Source organism: Cryptomeria japonica, chromosome 7 (genome assembly GCF_030272615.1).
Source record: "Cryptomeria japonica chromosome 7, Sugi_1.0, whole genome shotgun sequence".
Taxonomy (NCBI): domain Eukaryota; kingdom Viridiplantae; phylum Streptophyta; class Pinopsida; order Cupressales; family Cupressaceae; genus Cryptomeria; species Cryptomeria japonica.
The window spans coordinates 238,575,233-238,594,117 of NC_081411.1; the positions used below are offsets into that span (position 1 = coordinate 238,575,233).

The following is an 18,885-nucleotide window of genomic DNA, read 5'->3' on the forward strand; positions in this document are numbered from 1 at the left end:
TTTACACTCATCCAGTTTAGTTGTGTTGTCATTTATGGCAACTCACACTATTTTGGGTTGGACACTTAACCGGTAGTCACCGGTATTCACTGTTTGGAAACCGGCATTCAAGTCATCCTGCACTCAAAGGAACCGGCACCGACAGTCAAGGGAAACTGACAAACTAGGAATCGATATAAGGCCGACATAAGAGATTGATTCGATAAGTCTACACGGCAGCAATTAGTGGCATCGATCACAAAGTTTAATGCATTTATTTTTGTTTAGGTCAACATCTAAATAAATTGTAATATCACTGTAAGCCGACATAAGGAATTTATGTTTATGTTTGGGAAAGGTATTTAAGTCAGTCCAGTTAGGTTATTTTGGTAATGTAATGGAATATAGTGATGTGATATTGTGTGAGTGATCTTGATCGACGGGATGTGAATATAATATTATGTTGTCAGTCTTGGATATTGGTTTAGAGGTTTGGGAAGTGAAGCAAGATACCGGTAAAGGAGGACACAGTGAAAACCAGTACATACTATGCTTTAACTGAAACTCATCCAACATAGCAGATGCACTTTCAGAGTTCATAATTTTGTTTGTAACTCCATATTTGGTGTTTGTAGTTAGTGAGGCTCCTTTTGTGATGAGTAGTGTCCTCTAGGTTGTTGGCCTTCCTGCATGTGTAGGCCCCTATTGTAATATTTATTCCTTTGGCCAGTGGATAGATATTGTGGGTCACCAATCCCACTATGGTTTTTCCTGTTTGAGGTTTTCCACGTATAAATCTTTGTGTTATGGTGTATGGTCTTGTGGTTGCTTCATTTCTACTTGTTGTTATATTCTTTTATGGTTACCGGTTACTAAAATATTTTTTTATTAAGGTTAAAATTGATCTCACAGGTAGAACACTGATTCACCCCTCCTCTCAGTGTTCTTGGATTCCAACAATAGCCTCAAACCAAAACTCTATAACCTCAACCCTAGACATGATACCCTGAACAATCTATACCCTCAAGCCCAAACATTGTACTCTCAACCTTAAAACATATACTTCCTTGTTGCCTATAACCTATGTACTCTCAACCCTAAACCTTACACCCACCAACCTATACACAATTCCCTCAACCTTAAACCATATTCCCTCGACCTTAAACCATATACCATCAACACTAAACCATATACCCTTAGCCCTAAACTCTATACCCCCTACACTCAGACTTATACCCTATACCCTCAACCCTTAGACCTAAACCATGTAACCTCAACCTTAAACCCTATACCCTAATACTCATCTATACACCCTTCACTCTCAACACTATACCTTATACCCTTAATCCTAAATGCTATACACTTAACATAAATGGAAAGGGAACGAGGGAGAGGCAGGTATATAGGAGAGGGAAGATGGGTAAATAGAGATAAGTCGAGAGGGAAGGAGATATAGAAAGGTAAGTAGAGGGATAGGTGAAGAGAGAGAGAGAGAGAGAGAGGGGGGGGGGGAAAGTGGGGGAGGGAGAGGTAAATAGAGAGAAAAAAAGAGAGAGGGAGGGAGGGATATATATGTATAGAGAGGAGGAGAGAGAGGAGCGAGATAGAGATTAGTGAAGGGAGAGAGAGAGAGAGAGAGAGAGAGAGAGAGAGAGAGAGAGAGGTGATATAGATAGAAGTGGAGATGTAGGAATAGAGAGGTATGTAGAGAGACCTAGGAGAAAGAGGCAAGTGGTAAGAGAGAGTATTATGCATGGAAGGTGGTAGAGTGTGAGGGGGGGGTAAAATTAGAGAGGAAGGGATAGGGGATATAAAGAGAGAGTAAGTTGAGAGAGATAAATGGAAAAATAGAGAGAAAAAGAGGGGAGATATAAAGTAGATATAAATGGAGAGAGAGAGAGAGAGAGAGAGAGAGAGAGAGAGAAGTTGGGAACGAGGGAGGGAGAAAAAGATAGAGAGACTTGTGTAAATAAATAGAGGTAGGGAGGGAGTGAGGGGAGGTGTATGGGAGGGGGGAGACAAAGAGTACAGAGTGAAGGGTGAGAGAGAGGTAGAGAGATAGGTATAGATCATACTAGAGAGAGGAGAGAATGAGATAAAGAGAGGTAGACATAGGGGATAGAGAAAGAATTATACATCCTCTAAATATGGGTCTAGATCTTGGAGGAGATAAAGGGAGTGAGATAGAGATATCAAGTGACTACTGATAGGAGTCCGGTGATTACTAAAAGTTAACTAAGTCTAGAAACATATAAGATCTCTTAAAACTTATAATCTGCATTATAAACCCTAGATCTCTAACACCACTCTCAAACATTCATGCAACATATACATGAAATTTAACTTAAAATACAAGAAAAAAGACATATTGAACTGTGACTTATACTCAAATGTTATATTTCATGTATATATCATAATGAAGAGATGAGTCAAATATGTAGGCAAATTTGAGAGCTTAAAAAATATTATTTTTCAAAACGTGAGTATGTTTCGACTTGGTAATGATGAAGCCTAGGCTCAACCACTATCAAGTCATAATGTGAGTGCATTATAACACATTCACATTATTGTTTGCATTGGTAATTTTCAACCCTTTGGGTTGGATTTGCATTAGGCATCCAACCCAAAGTTTTGGATAGTAATTTTAATATCCAAGGAAGTGTTTTCTAGAATTGTAAAAAATATCACACCATTTTAAGTGTGCTCTCCATCAGGTTTGCATGTATCTCAATGTAAAGTTAAAAATACCATGATAATGTTATTATTTCGCTTAGCTATCTAACCATGTACAATCATTTTCATGGTTTGATAATATTAGTGTTTTCATCTTTAATATCTTTTCTTAGTGTAGCATTTTTTATCAAAAATTATTGTGTGGTATTTTCATAAAAAAAATTATTCGTTCATCAAATTTTAAAACAAGTTACATTTTTATAAAGTAGACTTCATTGTACATGTTTTTTTAAAAATATATTTTTCATTAGTTTTCAAAAAAAATATAAAGGAAGTGCACTCAATTTTTTGTTTTGCGAGATGTATCCACTTTGAAAATTAGTAAAAACTCATATTCATTCAAAAATTAGTAGAAAAATTGGGCATAAACTACATGGTGCTAGATAATTTTGAACTAAGGCAACTTTTGAAATACTCAAAAAAAAAGTTAACATTTTAGGGGGCCACACTAGACATCATTTTATGTTTTATTGATTAAAAAAACCCACTTTGTGTGGCCCCCATTTATCTTTAGTAATCATTCTAGAGATAAATGTCCTTCTAGTAGTCATTCTAATGAAGAGTGTGACACTCAAATGTCCTTACGTGTATAGCTTGAAATAATGAGCACAAACACTATGGCACTAAACAAGGATACGCATATCATAGAATCTAAACCTAGTTTCATGGTTGGAGTTACAAACAACTCCTTTTAGATTACATAAAAAGAGGGAAACAAAAAAGCTTTCTCTCTCTCAAATATGGATGGTCTTCAGACGTGTAGTGTCGTAGTTAAAACACTTCGTTCATGAAGCGGCCACCAAGGTTCAAATCTCTACTGGATCACTGTGCTCACATGCCTTGTGCTTTCATTGGATCGTTAAGCTCGCAGGTTTGATCACGTGAAGTGTAGGGATGAGGTCCTCGTTTGTGGCCTCATGGGTTCATAGCTCTAGGTCAAAAGAATTCACGTGGAGTTTGAGGGTGTGTCATGCCAGTGTCATTGATCATGATAAAAGTGTTACCAAGCATAGTTTAAAAATATATATATGGATCAATAATCAACTAATACTCTTTATTATTAACAATAACAGTCAAAAGTGTTATGTTTCTCCTTAGGCAATTTGAAGATTAAACTTACCACTAATGCGTCACCCACAACCATACCCCATTTGATGGTTTAATGTGGGATCTAAGAAATATTTCACTTTGTCATATCACCTATTATTTGTACAAAATCAAGCCTTTTTAATAATCCTTTACAATTTCACTCGATTATAAGAAAATGATCTTTTACTTGGGAAACCATAAATATATAGTATATAAGTAAAATCCTATAAATGTTAGTGATAAGAGATATTTCATACTAGAATTAGTTCCTAAACTATCACTCATGTGTGCCAAATAGTGTGAGAACCTAGTCAATTCCAATAAAATATTTATATGTTTTCTATGGTGAGATATAAATGTAAGAAAATCCTTGCAAAACCACTTGATAATATGAGTTCTATTTGAGTAGTTAATTTGAATAATACAAGGATATCTTCCAATCAATAAAGGAATTGCATATGCATTATGTAATGAAGCTCACTATTGATTTAAAAACTAGATAACCTCTAACTATTTATTCTCATATTGTCAATCGTCTCTATAGAATGAATAAATCAAGTGGTAGATTTAGGAAATCATCAATAAAGGAAATATTAGTCCCAATGCACCACCTTCCAATAGCCCAATTAATATTGTGCCAAATAAAGATGATAGATGGAGGTTGTGTATCAATTAAGTGTTCTAAATAATATCATACTAAAATACCATGACCCTCTTCCAAGGAATGAGGACTCATTGGACTATCTCTACAATGCAAAATTCGTCACCAAACAAATATTAAGCTAGGGTATAATCAAACTTTATTAAACCTATAGACATATAGAAGATGCAATTCAAGTGAAAAAGAAAGTTTATTTGAATGGCTAGTCATAAATTTTATTAATGCACCAAGTATATTCACATGGATAATGAATGAGATTTTTAGTTCATTCACCACTTCATTTTTGTGGTCTACTCTAGCATCATCTTAATTTTGAACAAAACATGAGACAAACACTTTTTTCCACATGAAACAAGTGTTTAACACTTTTTGCAAGCATAATTTGCATGCAAGCATGGAAAAATATTCATTTTCAAAGTGGGGATTATGGTAGTTGGGCTAACTAATACATGCACAAGGAGTGTATATGGATCTAGCCAAGACTCAAAGCATCCAAGAATGACCACAAGTAAACAATCTCATAAACATTTGAATGTTCTTAGGCTTAGCGAATTTCTACATGAGATTTATACTTGGCTTTTCTCATGGATGTCCTCTTAAAACCAAGTTATTAAAGGAAAAAATTTCATCTAGTTAGTAGAAAGTATTCAAATAATTAACATGCAAACTATATTATGCACTATTGCTTGTATTTGTAAATCTTTAGTAGCTATTTGAGATTAAAAATTAATGCATCCAATTCTACAATTGGATAAATTCTTACTCAATCTAGTCACCCAATTTCTTACCATACCAAAACCTATAGTACATTGATAAAACAACTACCTAATATATGATTACAAAGATTTATGCTATTATTGAGGCATGTCAACTTGGAAGCATTATATCTTGAGCAAGGGGACTATGGCCCACATAGATCACAAGCTACATAAATTATTATAAACATAAAAGAAATTATGTCAAGGGTGGAATGAAATGTGGCCTTCTTATCTATAGTAATTCCATCTAAACATCAAGCATAAGAAGGGAAGTTTTTTAATCTAGTCACATATTTTTTGAGATATTTTGCCAATTAAAGTTATTTTAGTTGATGTATGTCGACATGAAGTTAGCATATAGCCAAGATTGTATCCATCTAGCATGAATTTTGTAGATATCTATTAGAATTTTCTTCATGGTATTCCCGCTCTAGATTCATCCTTGCTAGATGGACTATACCACCTTGGCAACTTTTGTGTTTGCATGAGGTAGAGAGAAACTAATATAAAAGGCTCATTTCAACAAGGTTGAAAGGTAATATAGATTTGAAAATACTCTCATAATGTTACAAAAGTTCTTATTTTGGCCACCCTCTAGGTTATGTGTTGCCAAATTAATCGATCTTAGACCTAATGCATAATTGTCAAACTAGTAAACAATAATTAAGGTTTGTACACACCTCTATTAGTTCCAATGAGACCATGGGACTTTATTTCCATGGAATTCCTCTCAATGCACCATAGCAATGATAGTGTAAAAATGGTGATTATAATGACTTGTAAGAAAGAAATATCAACTCTAGAAATATATCAATTGTACTTTCAACATATTTCAATCCACTTTGGAATACTAAAAACTATCTTATCTAATAGAAATACAAGGTTCTTGCATAATTTTTGGAAATCACTTCAATCTATACGAGACACAAAGTTGAACAATTCTATTATATTTCATCTAGAAACTTATGGATAAGCATAAATGGTGAACAAGATAGTACATCTTCTCAAGGTGTACAATTATATATCAAGCTAATACTAAATACAAGTGTTACCATGCAAAGAATGAAACACCACACACCTTCAAAGTTGTTGATTATGTTTGGCTACACGTATAGAAGGAAAAAATAACACAAATTTACCACAAGTCTTGTACACTCTACTAGGTAGGCTCTATACCATCACCAAGAAAGTGGGAAAGAATATTTTTAAACTTAATCTTCCTTCTTGTCTAAGGTTTCAACTAGTCTTTAATGCAACTTGTTCGATATATTATACATTGAAAACTCTTCAACAAAAAAAGATTGTTGTATAATATAGTGTTCCTATTAAAGTGAATCGCCATTAATGCGATGTTGAAAAGGACATCAAGAAGAGATCCCTATCTTTTGGATAATCCAAACATGTATAGTGCCTAACAATAAATAGTTTACAAAAAGTAGGGGTTGTCAATTTGTTTCCAAATATTTTATCATAATAGCACGTTCATTGCTCTTCAAGGAGCAACTAATCCAAGATGATCTAGCTCATTAAATCACATTGTGGTAATTAGATTTTTTTTTAATATCCCTTGCAATAATATCAAAGTCATCATTATGTTCAAAGTCCATGTACCAAACTTCCAAGTCCTAACCAATCTTTAGTAATTATGAAATAATTATAAAATGGTCCAATTCAGCCAACTCATCATTTATTTTTGTTATATAGTAATATATATTGTCATTATTTATAGTTTAAAAATGAATAGACATGGGTCTCATTCGAACTTAGCATTAAACAATTTTTGTTACTATAATTTTACGTATGTTAGAAAATGTATTTTCTATTTTTCTTGTTAATTTGCAATTTGTATAATTTTAACCTTTTCCATTCATAAATTGTTTAGATAAATATAAAACCATTAAGTTTTTTTGTAGAGTTATTCATTCAATTTCCTCCTAAATCTCATATCATTTTTTACCTTTTCTATTCATAAAATATTTCTAAATATAAACCTACCCATTATATTTATTTAAGATTATTCACTTAATTTCCTCTTATGCCCCATATCATTTTTTCCATCTTTTTATCTTGAATAAGATGAGATGATCCTCAATATAAATGATGATGCATTACAATTGCTAGTATCTTGTACAGGTGGCAACTAAAAGCTAATATTCTAGCATTGTCATTTTTTGAATGAAAAAGGGAAGAGCACAATGTATTGACCATTTTCTTGATTAACAAAATAAAGTGCCCAAGATCTCTATATACCAAGAGATCATGAGAGGTTATGAAAAGTAGTGTTCTTAAGTTTTTTAATATTAATTCTTATATATGAATAATAGTAGTCAATATTTGAAGGCACTTTTATTTATAAATAATAATGATGTGTCAACAAATTGAAAGTAAGGTTTTAATATGTTATTAATAATAATTTGTTTCACAATTAGAAATTAAAAAAATTTAAAATTATTATCAATATGCATTTTTTTTAAATATCATTTATATTATTCATTAAAATGTTTGAATTAGTGTGATCTACATTTAATTCTATAAAACATTTATCATTACCTTTTTTCATTTTTACAATGCATAACTAAAAAAATACTTAGAAATGCCTAAAACATTTATTAAAGTTATAAGGAGAAAATAGTATAATATATGATAGAACAAAAATTTGACCAATAAAAATATAAGATTTATTTATATTTTTTTAATAGAAATGAGGTGTAGAAATATTATGGATGTCTAACTATTAACCAATAATTATGTAGAATGATCTAGAGCATTTGACATCACACTGAAAAAAAAATCATAATTACTTAAAATATTGTATAATAATCTCTCAAAAATTTAAAATTGTAGCCAAAATTTATCAAATGAATAAATTATAATAAAATTGTATTATAACTCCTTAAAACTTTAAAAATGTCACCAAATTTGAACATTCAATTAAATATTTTCACCATAATCCCGTAAAACTATAGACTGACTGAATGCCCAAAGTTATCTTTTCACCTGATAGGGTATTCATTTTTTTTAATAGTATTTTCCCTTTATTTAAATAGGGCAGTCATATTCATTACCCCAGAGAACAGATTTCACTAATACGATTATATTCAAAATTTTCAAAAATTACTTTGATGATAATAAAATTACTTTGTGAAAGCCAGTTCAATTTTATGATCTTGAAAGATATAAAGAATGTTTTGATGATAATATGATTGATATGTGTGATTTTGTTATTCAATTTACCATGTTAAATATTTTTTTAATTCTCAAGATATATTGAATATGTAGTAGTATGTGAAATACGTAATTTAATAGAGAATTATAGATGCAATTTATTTGAATGAAAGAGATTATGTGCGAGAGCATCATCAATGTTATTTTTCAAGGGTTTATTTTAATTTAACTTGGATCGCTATTCTTTTAAGATTTCATATGTATTACAAGTAGTTATGGCATGAGTGAATATAATATTAATTCATATTATCATATATTTCATTGTATTCTTTGTCCAAAGATTTATTAAGTATATTGTAAGAGAATTAAATGTATAAAACTGTAAAGATAATTTATATGATACAATCATTTTATTGTCTTGATTGTATAGTGTATTTTAATACAGAAATTCATTAGTTTCTGTCATGGCAGGATACGTACGCATTCATTATGTTTTGAAATGGTTTAAATGGTTATTATTCACTGTCCTTATCAATCAATAAATTTTTAAAAAAAATCAAATTAAAATGAATTTTTATTTTTTCAAAATTAACATGTCAAATTTTTAACAAAATTATTTAAAAATTAATTTATTTCCGTATTAATTTGAATGGATATAAAATTTAATTTTCATCATAAAAAAATATTGAATTTTGAACAAATGTCATATACATTTAATACATTTGTCGGTACTATTTACTCTACACAAAAAAATATATATTTAAAAAAACATACTAGTTAACAGGTGGGCCCCACGGCTCCGTTAATGCTCAGTTCTCACGCAGAAATTTGATAAACTTTATAATGTTTTCAACTACTTTTTAATTGAAGAGCCAATATTAAATTTAGATGGTCAATATTTCAAATGATTTTATATATATTTTATATTAAGTATTTAGTTTTTTTTTAAATTATACATATTTTATTTAATGTGAGATTTATTCTAGATTGAAGTATTAATGTAGAAAAAAAAATCAATATAATATTTTTTATGTATTTATTTTTTTATAAGGATCATAAATAAATACTTACAATCTGAATAGCTAATACCTTGGGAATCTCTTTCTTCAAAGATCCAACATTACTAAATTTATCAATGTTTCTCTAGTAAGTAGTGTAATAAATTTGTATGTATATCTAGACAACAAAACAAAGATCCCATTTAATCTTTGGGGCTTACATGCAAGTGACTCTTTCTTGTGTTTTTAACTTTAATAAAATATAGGTGTAAAGGTGAAATTAAATTTGTTTTTTTTAATATTTATTTAATTTTGTGTATATTTCTTTGAAGATGTTTTCATGTGATAATATATTGATAAATGATGTATTTTTGTATTAAGTTTAATTTTCATATTTTGGTTTTGATTTATATTTACTTATTTTCATTTGAATCCATTTTTAATAGATTTTTTTTTCTATTTCAAAATCTTTATTTCATTTGTATGGATCATTTTCAAATAATTCAAGATTGATAAAAATCAATCCTAAAAAGTATACAAAATGGTATCTAAATTTTAATACTCCAAATTCATATTCAAATTCAAACAACTCCAATCTTTTATATTAATCATTATGAAGTAGTATAATACATTTTTCATACACAATGTTGTTATGTCATTATATGTAATTAAATGCAATGTGTACTTAATTTTATATGGACCAATTATCATCATGCTCATAAGGGTAATAATTACAAAACAATTAAATTCTATAGACTATTAAAAGAACTAAAAATGTAGAATTGTCACATAAGACATCTACATGGTTGCAAATATTGTCTTTAAAATACATTTCTTGTTGTCATTAATTTAATTCGCTAAAGGGTTTGACCTAGGAGAACTCATTCAGTTACTGAATTAATGTCCATAGACACCACCTTAACATATGCCAATATCTATAAGACAATGGAAAGACGCTTTTCATTATTACATTTTATTAGTCCATTTCCACACAACATAGATCAATTTTATGCACTGCATGAAGTTCATGATAATTGAAATCAAACTCGTGGAGCTCGAGATCCATCTACATCATTCTCTTTATCAATTTAGAGTTTGAAGCAACCATCAAACTAAGATAACTAATCTTTCAAAAAATGACAAAATATTTCAATCATCACCTATATCATTTGTCCATCGATTATAAGACTACATACACCTATCCCTTTTTTTTTATTATAATACATATTTCTATTTTAATTAATTTATCCTAGCCCAATAATTATTAGATAATTATTTTTATTTATTTGTCTAACATATTTCTCTCCCTCTCATCATCTCCACTTTTATCTACTCTAAACTAACCACAACATTGAGAGGAATTTTTTTTTATTGGATAAAGAAATTACAAAAGAGTTACAAAGAACCTTGCTGCTCAGCAGCTAAACATCAGACTACAATAAACAGTAGGCATTAGAGTTAAAGACCTCTATAAATTAAAATAAAGGATATATTTAACAAAACGTAATCAAACGTGATATAAAATAGGTTTACTAAGTGAATACTCTCTGGCTTGCTTCAAATACTAATAGTTCGATAAATTTTGCCAGTGCCAAAAAAATATTGCATCGGATTAGAAATTATGTCTTCTGTGACTACTTCAATCAATTGCTTTGTTCAACCAAATAAAATGTTTGTCAGGTTGTTAACGTGAATACCTAAAGCAAAATTATCACAGGCAGGAATTTTACCTATGAAACACAGGTTAGAGCGAGGAAGGAATGTGAGATCCAGTGAAAATTTAATTTAATTTTTCATTTTTTAAAAATGTAGTCTTGGCATCGCTCAATTGACGATGTTTTGTCTTTGCCACAGTTAAACCTGCTTGTGAAACCCAAATATGGGAGTTGGCCTGCTATTAAAGTATGTTGCAGCGGCAAGATAAACACAGCTCAAAGCAACATACACTCCTATCCACTTAATGGAAGAAAAAGTTAAAATTGAAAAAAGAACAGTTAACCCGACCATTACAGCCACATTCAGTAAGCACCTGTATGTGGGGAGTTCTTCTTCAGTGCCAGAGTTGGGGAAAGAGCCTTCTTTGTGGAAACTTGAAAGCAGCTGATCTTTAAAATGAAAAGTTTCATTAAGCCAGGCAGATGCTTCATTCTCTGAGGTGGGAATTTCACTCAAAGGTATTCGACGAACATGAATATGGACTTCAGCTGGATCAATCCCAAAGGCATTATCCATGAAAAGAGGGCATCGCGGTTTGTAAGTAATAGTCAAATCATACACTGCAAACATCAAAGAAATTGAATTACATTAGACTAGACAAAGGAAAGAACTACCTTACAATAAGCAAATGTATAGATAGATAGATATAGATATGAAAAGAAAGCATCGATTTTTGTAAGCAATGGTCAAATCATACACTAAACATCAGAGAAAACAAGTACATTGAACTAGATAAAGGAAAGAACAGCCTTGCAAAATAAAATTTTATGTTTCCAAATGATGTAGGTTGTAATATCGTTCACCATAAAAATCTACAGAATTCGACAAAGTTACCTGACTGTCTCCTTTTAACATTCAAACCAAAGACGGTTAAAGTAATTGTGAATTTTATTTTGTTTAATGATTTGTAGCAATGGGCTAAAAAGAGAAGAGCGTCAATATTTATCATTGGAGGTAAACTACCATGGCATCGCACCATAATTTCTTTTTTCTTTTTGTTTTACGAGCAGGAATATCGGATCATCTAGAGATGATGAACTAGATAGAAGTAAGCAAAAGAGGTGTTACAGGTTGTTCTATAGGTGTCAGAGTGCTGTAAGAAGTGAAATGAAAAATCCTTTTGAAAGCCCATCTACCACTGTGAAACCTTACGCAAATGGCCTATTCAAACCCACAAAATCCTTTTGACATTTTTTAACAAAACGAAGCCCAACAAGTCAAACAAAGTAAAATTTTGTTGTGCCATATATGCAACAAGATTTCAAAATCAGTTAGACCAGGGTTTCCTACAATTTACATTGCAGATCCATAAAGGATATATGATTTGTATTAAATAACCATTGGAAAACTTGAGTGAGATCAAGAAAGGAATCCAATCTATAGAGATCTTAGAGACTCAATTGTCTCCTATAGAACCCACTGTTGAGCATAACCATATGGCAAAAAGAGAGGAGAATGAATGCAAGCAATAACTCAGAGGATTGAGCCGAAAGAATATTTGATTTAATGACTGATATGACAGCATAGTTGCTTCACAAGGACAGTAATATAAATATGCCTAGACAACCAACAAGTGAAGCAAGTGCTTCTGTAGATAATAATCTAAATGCCAATCAAAGCCACACATAAAGGATTGTCCTTGTTTCAGCTGCAAGACCAATCCAACCTACCTTTCTAAACAATGAGGTGGAGGATCTAGAACCTAAAGCCAAAACTCACTGTTTGATGATGTTACAGTTTAACATGCAAAATACAAAATTCTTCCTGAGGAGATCTGAAGTGAAATGTAACTCACCAATCGTATGAACATGAACAAAGTTTCACAATGGTTACAAACCAGAGCCTAGGCCACAAGTATTTCAGAGCAACGTGTAACAAGATTTGGGGAATATGACACTCTCTACTTATAATGGATCTAATGAATGCTCAGCTCATGCATGGGTACAAAAGCTAGACACATATATGTATGTCAATCCAATCACTGAAGAAGGAAGCAATCAAGTTTGTCACCTTGCACTTGGATGGTACTACACATGAGTGTATTACAGAAATGTAATTGGTAAAAAATAGTTGTTGTATTAACAATGAGCAACAACGCTCAATATATAAATTACAAGGATTTACAAAATAGAAAGTTTCTAAGAGACTAAAATTACAATATATTACATGATTGAGCATTAATAATTAACTTAGGAAAATATAATATTAATACCCTCCCTTAATGCTCAATCTATCAATGACACCAAGCTGCCCCCTAAATTTGACAAACTTATCTGGACTGAGTGACTTGGTGAGAATATCTATTGTCTGCTCCAATGTTGGAACATATAGCAACTGATCGGAACCGTCTTCAACAAGCTTTTTGATGAAATGACAATGAGTTTCCACGTGCTTGGCTCTTTCATGGAAGACAAGATTCTTGGTAAGTTTGAGCACTCCCTGCTTATCACAGAATAAGGGAGTCGGACTTGCTTGAGATATTTGCATATCCGCAAGCATCCGGTGAAGCCAAACTGCCTCACATGCTGCCTTAACTGCTCCTCGATACTCTGCTTCTGTCGAGGAGAGAGCCACTGCCTGCTGCTTTTTACTAGTCCATGTGACTGCACCAGATCCCAAACTGAACACATATCCAGAAGTTGATTTCCTATCATCAACCGAACTTGCCCAATTTGAATCTGTGAACCAAGTCTAGGATCATGACTCTGAGTGTAAAGAAGTCCATAATCAAAGGTGCCTTTCACATAACGCAGCACACGCTTCACTGCTACCCAATGATTAGCCTTGGGGGCTGTCATGAAGCGGGAAATGTAGCTCATTGCAAAACTGAGATCAATTCTAGTAGCAATAAGATAGATGAGACTGCCCACTAGTTGCCCGAATTGTGGTTCATCTATAGAAGAAGAATCAAACTTGGCTGACAACTTCGGTCCTTTCTCCACAAGCATGGAAGCAAGTTTGCAGTCCTGCATTCGAAACCTGTCAAGCAAGTTCCAGGCATACTTAGACTGAGAAATAAAAATGTTACTATCAGTTTGCCAAACCTCAACACCTAAACAATAATGCAGAAGCCCCAAATCTATCATGTCAAAATCCTTGCACGGGTCATGTTTGATTTCTGCAATCAAATGTGTTGCACTGCCAGTAATGATCAAGTCATCCACATAGACCACCAGAAAGAGAATATCATCACCAGAGTGTTTGATACACAAATTACTATCAAAAGGACAATGCTAAAAACCATGAGCAACCAACTACTGATCAATCTTAATGTACCCCGCTCAAGGAGCATGTTTAAGTCCATAGAGTGCTTTCTGGAGTCTACTTACTTGATGTTCTTTGCCAGTAACCTTGAAACCAGGAGGTTGCGTCATGTAGACTTCTTCCTACAACTCCCCATTGAGGAAGGCACTCTTAACATCCATCTGATGGACTTTCCATCCAAACTGAGCTGCAATAGCGAGAAGACGACGAATGGTACTCATCTTGGCCGTCAAAGCAAAGGTCTCCTCATAATCAATGCCCTCCCTCTGTGTGAATCCTCGAGCAACTAATCTGGCCTTATACATATCCAAAGTACCATCTGCATGATACTTGACCTTGTATACCCATTTGCAACTAACAGGCTTCTTCCCTAAAGGAAGATTAGAGAGAACCCAAAGGCTCTTGTATTCTGAGTCCATTGCCTATTCCCACTCTGGAATCTCTTTTGCTTCTGTATAGGTCTAAGGCTCATAAATACTATAAATGTTGGCCATGGGAGCAAAGTTAACTGTATTTTGCTACTTGCCCTTATTTCTGGAAGATCTACCCTCAATGAGCTCATCAAGACGAAGATCACTGATGGTCTTAGCCCACCACTTAGGCCGGAGAGTAGAGGTGCAACATCAGATGCAGGAGGAATGACTGGAACTGGAGGTGGAAGAGGATCTGGAACAGGTGGAAGATTAGCATCATCCGGAGGAAATTCAGGTAGTGCATCATCAAATACAGAATTTGCATCATCCCTCCCATCAAGTGAACCAAATGGAAGACGAACACCCAAATCAGAAGCCTTCAAAGGCTGATCCTCAGACTTCTGCTCAATTGAGGAAAGCTGAAATGGTCCTCGATCTTCATCAAAGACAACATCACGACTAAAGATGAGACGATCAGTGTCTACATCAATCAGTCGATAGGCCTTATGGTTGTCACTGTATCCTGTAAACAAAAACTTCTGACTCTTGGAATCCAACTTAGAGCGCTTGGCATCTAGAATCCAAACATATGCAAGTGAGCCAAAAACTTTCAGATGGTTGATCTTGGGTTTGCGACCAGTCCATGCTTCCTCAGGAGTCTTCCCCTTAACAACATGAGTGGGGGACCTATTAAGGAGATAGACTATAGTAAACACTGCTTCTGCCCAATACTTCCTAGGAGCATTTATGTGTTCCAACATAGAGCTAGCCATTTCTGTAATGGTGCAATTACGACATTCTACAACGTCGTTTTGCTAAGGGATGTATGTTGTGGTTAACTGATGTTTTATGCCATGTGTATCACAAAAAGTGGAGAAAGTAGTAGAACAAAACTCCCCCCCCCCCAATTATCAGACCTAAGAGTAATAATAGAACAACCAAACTATTTTTCTACCAAGGCCTTAAATCTCTGAAATACAGGAAACACGTCTGATTTCTGTTCAAGAAAATACACCCACATCTTACGACTGAAATCATCAACAAAAAGTAAGAAATACCTACACCCAGTAACAGAAGGAGTATTCATTGGACCACATACATCAGTGTGAACCAACTATAGTACCTTAGATGCTCGCCATGAGTCACCATCCTTGAACAGTGTCCTATGTTGCTTCCCAACCTGACAAGCTTCACAAACTCAATAATTCTGAGTTTGAACTTCAGGTAAGCCATGTACTAAATCTTCCCGAACAAGCTGAGCAAGGTAATGAATGTTCAGGTGACCATATCGCCGATGCCATAGACGGGTGATAGAGGAGGATTTTGCTGCCAAGGCATGTTCAAGAGAATCACTTGTATCCACAAGTATGTAAAGACCATGATCCTCAATACCAATAGCAACATTAGTGCGTGTCGCACGACCAACAATTGAACATTCATGGGCACTGAAGATGATGTCAAGCTGAGGAGAATGCTGCATAATTTGACTCATAGAGATAAGGTTCAGTTTCATGCCAGGAACGTAGTATACATTAAGGAATATGAGATTCCTCCCACCAAACTGTATCTGAACGTTGCCCTTGCTAACAACAGTATACTCTTCACCTCCTCCAAATATGACTGAATCAGTATAGGGAGAGAATTTTGTAAACCAATCATGCCTGTGAGTGAAATGCTGAGAAGCACCAGAATCGATATACCAAGCAAAAGATTTCACATGGTCTACAGATCTTTTAGCCATGAAGGCATAAAAGGCAGACTCTTTTTGCTCTATGTGCTCAGCAGCATTGGCTTTAGGCTGAGACCCTCCCTACTTCCGCTATTCGCAAGCTATGCGATTGCGACAATCCTTAATAATGACCATATTTGTGACAATAATTGCATTGAACCTTCTTCTTCGAACCTTCCTGTGACTGGCTGAAGCTCTTCTGCTAAGAGGATTTGAGATAACTAAGATTTGCCTTTATCCTTGTGAAAGGATTTGGCTACAAATGCTTGCTCGAAGGAGGACGAAGTGGCATTGCTACCAAACTATTGTTTCCAGCGATCCTGTTGCAGAAGTTTAGTGCACAACTCAAGAAAATTCAAATCAACGTTCATAGTCGTAATTTTGAGTCTCTATGAAGTGCTCGTAGGATTTTGGTAGACTCTTCAGGGTTATTACTACCATATCCTCTTCCTCCATTTTCCGACCAATAGCTTCGAGCTGATCTCGAATGTCCTTAATCTTCATGAGATGCTCCTGTAAGGACATACGTTCATCCATCATGATGGAGAACAACTGGTTCTTCAAGAAGAACGCTCGTCTTTTGTCAGATGTCTCATGCAACTCCTTCAGATGCTTCCAAATTTTTGAGGCTGATTTGCCAAAAGGAATCTGAGGCAACTGGTCATCTGTGACAGAGAGCTTTAAGAAGAATGACAGCTTCCTGATTGTGGTCATCAAATTTGTCCTAATCAGATCCAGCTGCGAAAGGACGAGATTCTTTTCCCAAAACCAGATCATCTAGACAACGATATTCGAAAATAGTCAGCATGCGCTACTTCCAGGTGTTATAATTTTTGCCATTGAATCTTTGACTACCTTCCAACATCAAGTTGGTCAATGACACCATCTTGCACGTTTCCCAATGCATGGAAAACAGAAAAATCTAAACAAGCGTGAATCTGAAATAGAGGCATAATCAAGTACAGACTTCGAAAAAGACAGTACGGTTCGCACGGATTTCGAGAAAAAATGTGGCTGACCCAAAAAAATCTGACAACCTAGAATAGCTTTCGAAAAACCCACAAGGAATCTGAAATCAAAATGCAGATCCAACAGCTCAAAAATCGAGGCATGGAAAACGATGCACCCAGAAAAATTTGATGATGGCCTTGTTAAGGTCTCAAAAAACCCACCAAGAATATGAAATCAGAATAAAATTTTGACTTGAAATAAAAGGTCAAAACCCTAGTCAAAAATTGCAGGAACCCTAGGCGGCCATGAATGCTGAAAAAAATTCTCGAGTTTTGTGAAGGAAAGATCAAAAGGATTGAAAAACCCTAGCCATTGCTGGAAGAAGACCCGGAATGCAGAGAACCCTAGCCGTCGGGCAAGAAACAATGAAGAAATCCCATCACCGAAACGATAGGAAAAAAATACCAAAATCCACAAAAATCGTCTCAAGCCGGCACGATTTTGGTGAAAATCGTGAAATGCAACTCGTGAAAATGAAGATCGTGTTGCTCCAAACACGGGTTTTGGTGGAAAATAACCAAGGCACGATAAATCACGTCGCGCAAAATAAATCGTGAGAAAAAAAAGGACACGAAAAAATTCAAGGAGGCACACAAAAATCGCGCAAAGAGAGATGCGGAAGATCGTGTGATGCAGATGCGCTAAGAGACGGGAGGTAGTGGAGCCAACCAGGCACAGGTCGAGAACAAAAATGCGGCACAAAAAAAAGTTTTAAAGATTGTAGGTCGCACACATGGAGAAGACAAAATTAGACTGTTCTGATAAAATCGTTTTTCCAGAAATCTTAAAAATTTTCTGGAACAAATCCCCCAGGAAGAAATTTTAAAATGACTGCTCTGATACCATATTACGGAAACGTAATTGGTAAAAAATAGTGGTTGTATTAACAATGAGCAACAACACTCAATAAAAAAATTACAAGGATTTACAAAATAGAAAGTTTCTAAGAGACTAAAATTACAATATATTACATGATTGAGCATTCATAATTAACTTAGGAAAATATAATATTAATAGAGTGGTGGTGCTACTGTCTGATCACTTAAGGTCACAAATGCAACACCTCGCATGATGAATTCTAGCAACATTTGATTGAGAGGTTTGATTAAAAGGATCCTAAGTATATTTCAAAGATTTGACACAGCTCAAACAATGTGGTTCGATGGAGAACTATGTCACAGAGTTTCAAAAGCTATCAATGATGGTGCCAAACATAACAGAGAGAAGATTGAATATGCTCTTCATTGAAGGGTCAACTGAATCTCTCAAGGGGCCGGTCAAATTTTTTGAGCCATCTACACTAACAAGAGGCCATCAAGCAAGCGTTGGCGCTAAAGAGTTTCACGCCAAAGAATAAGTTACAGACCAA

The 18,885-nt window shown here is 33.9% G+C and overlaps 1 protein-coding gene across 1 annotated transcript in view; it reads right to left on the reverse strand.

The window, feature by feature from the left end:
• Positions 1-11,151: 11,151 nt before the first annotated feature.
• LOC131028307 (probable 1-acyl-sn-glycerol-3-phosphate acyltransferase 4) overlaps positions 11,152-18,885 on the reverse strand; it is a 92,139-nt gene continuing 84,405 nt past the window's right edge. Inside the window, exon 4 of the mRNA XM_057958560.2 lies at positions 11,152-11,659. Coding sequence (XP_057814543.2) covers positions 11,238-11,659 — 422 coding nt within the window. The 3' untranslated portion in view covers positions 11,152-11,237. The remainder of the gene's footprint in view (positions 11,660-18,885) is intronic.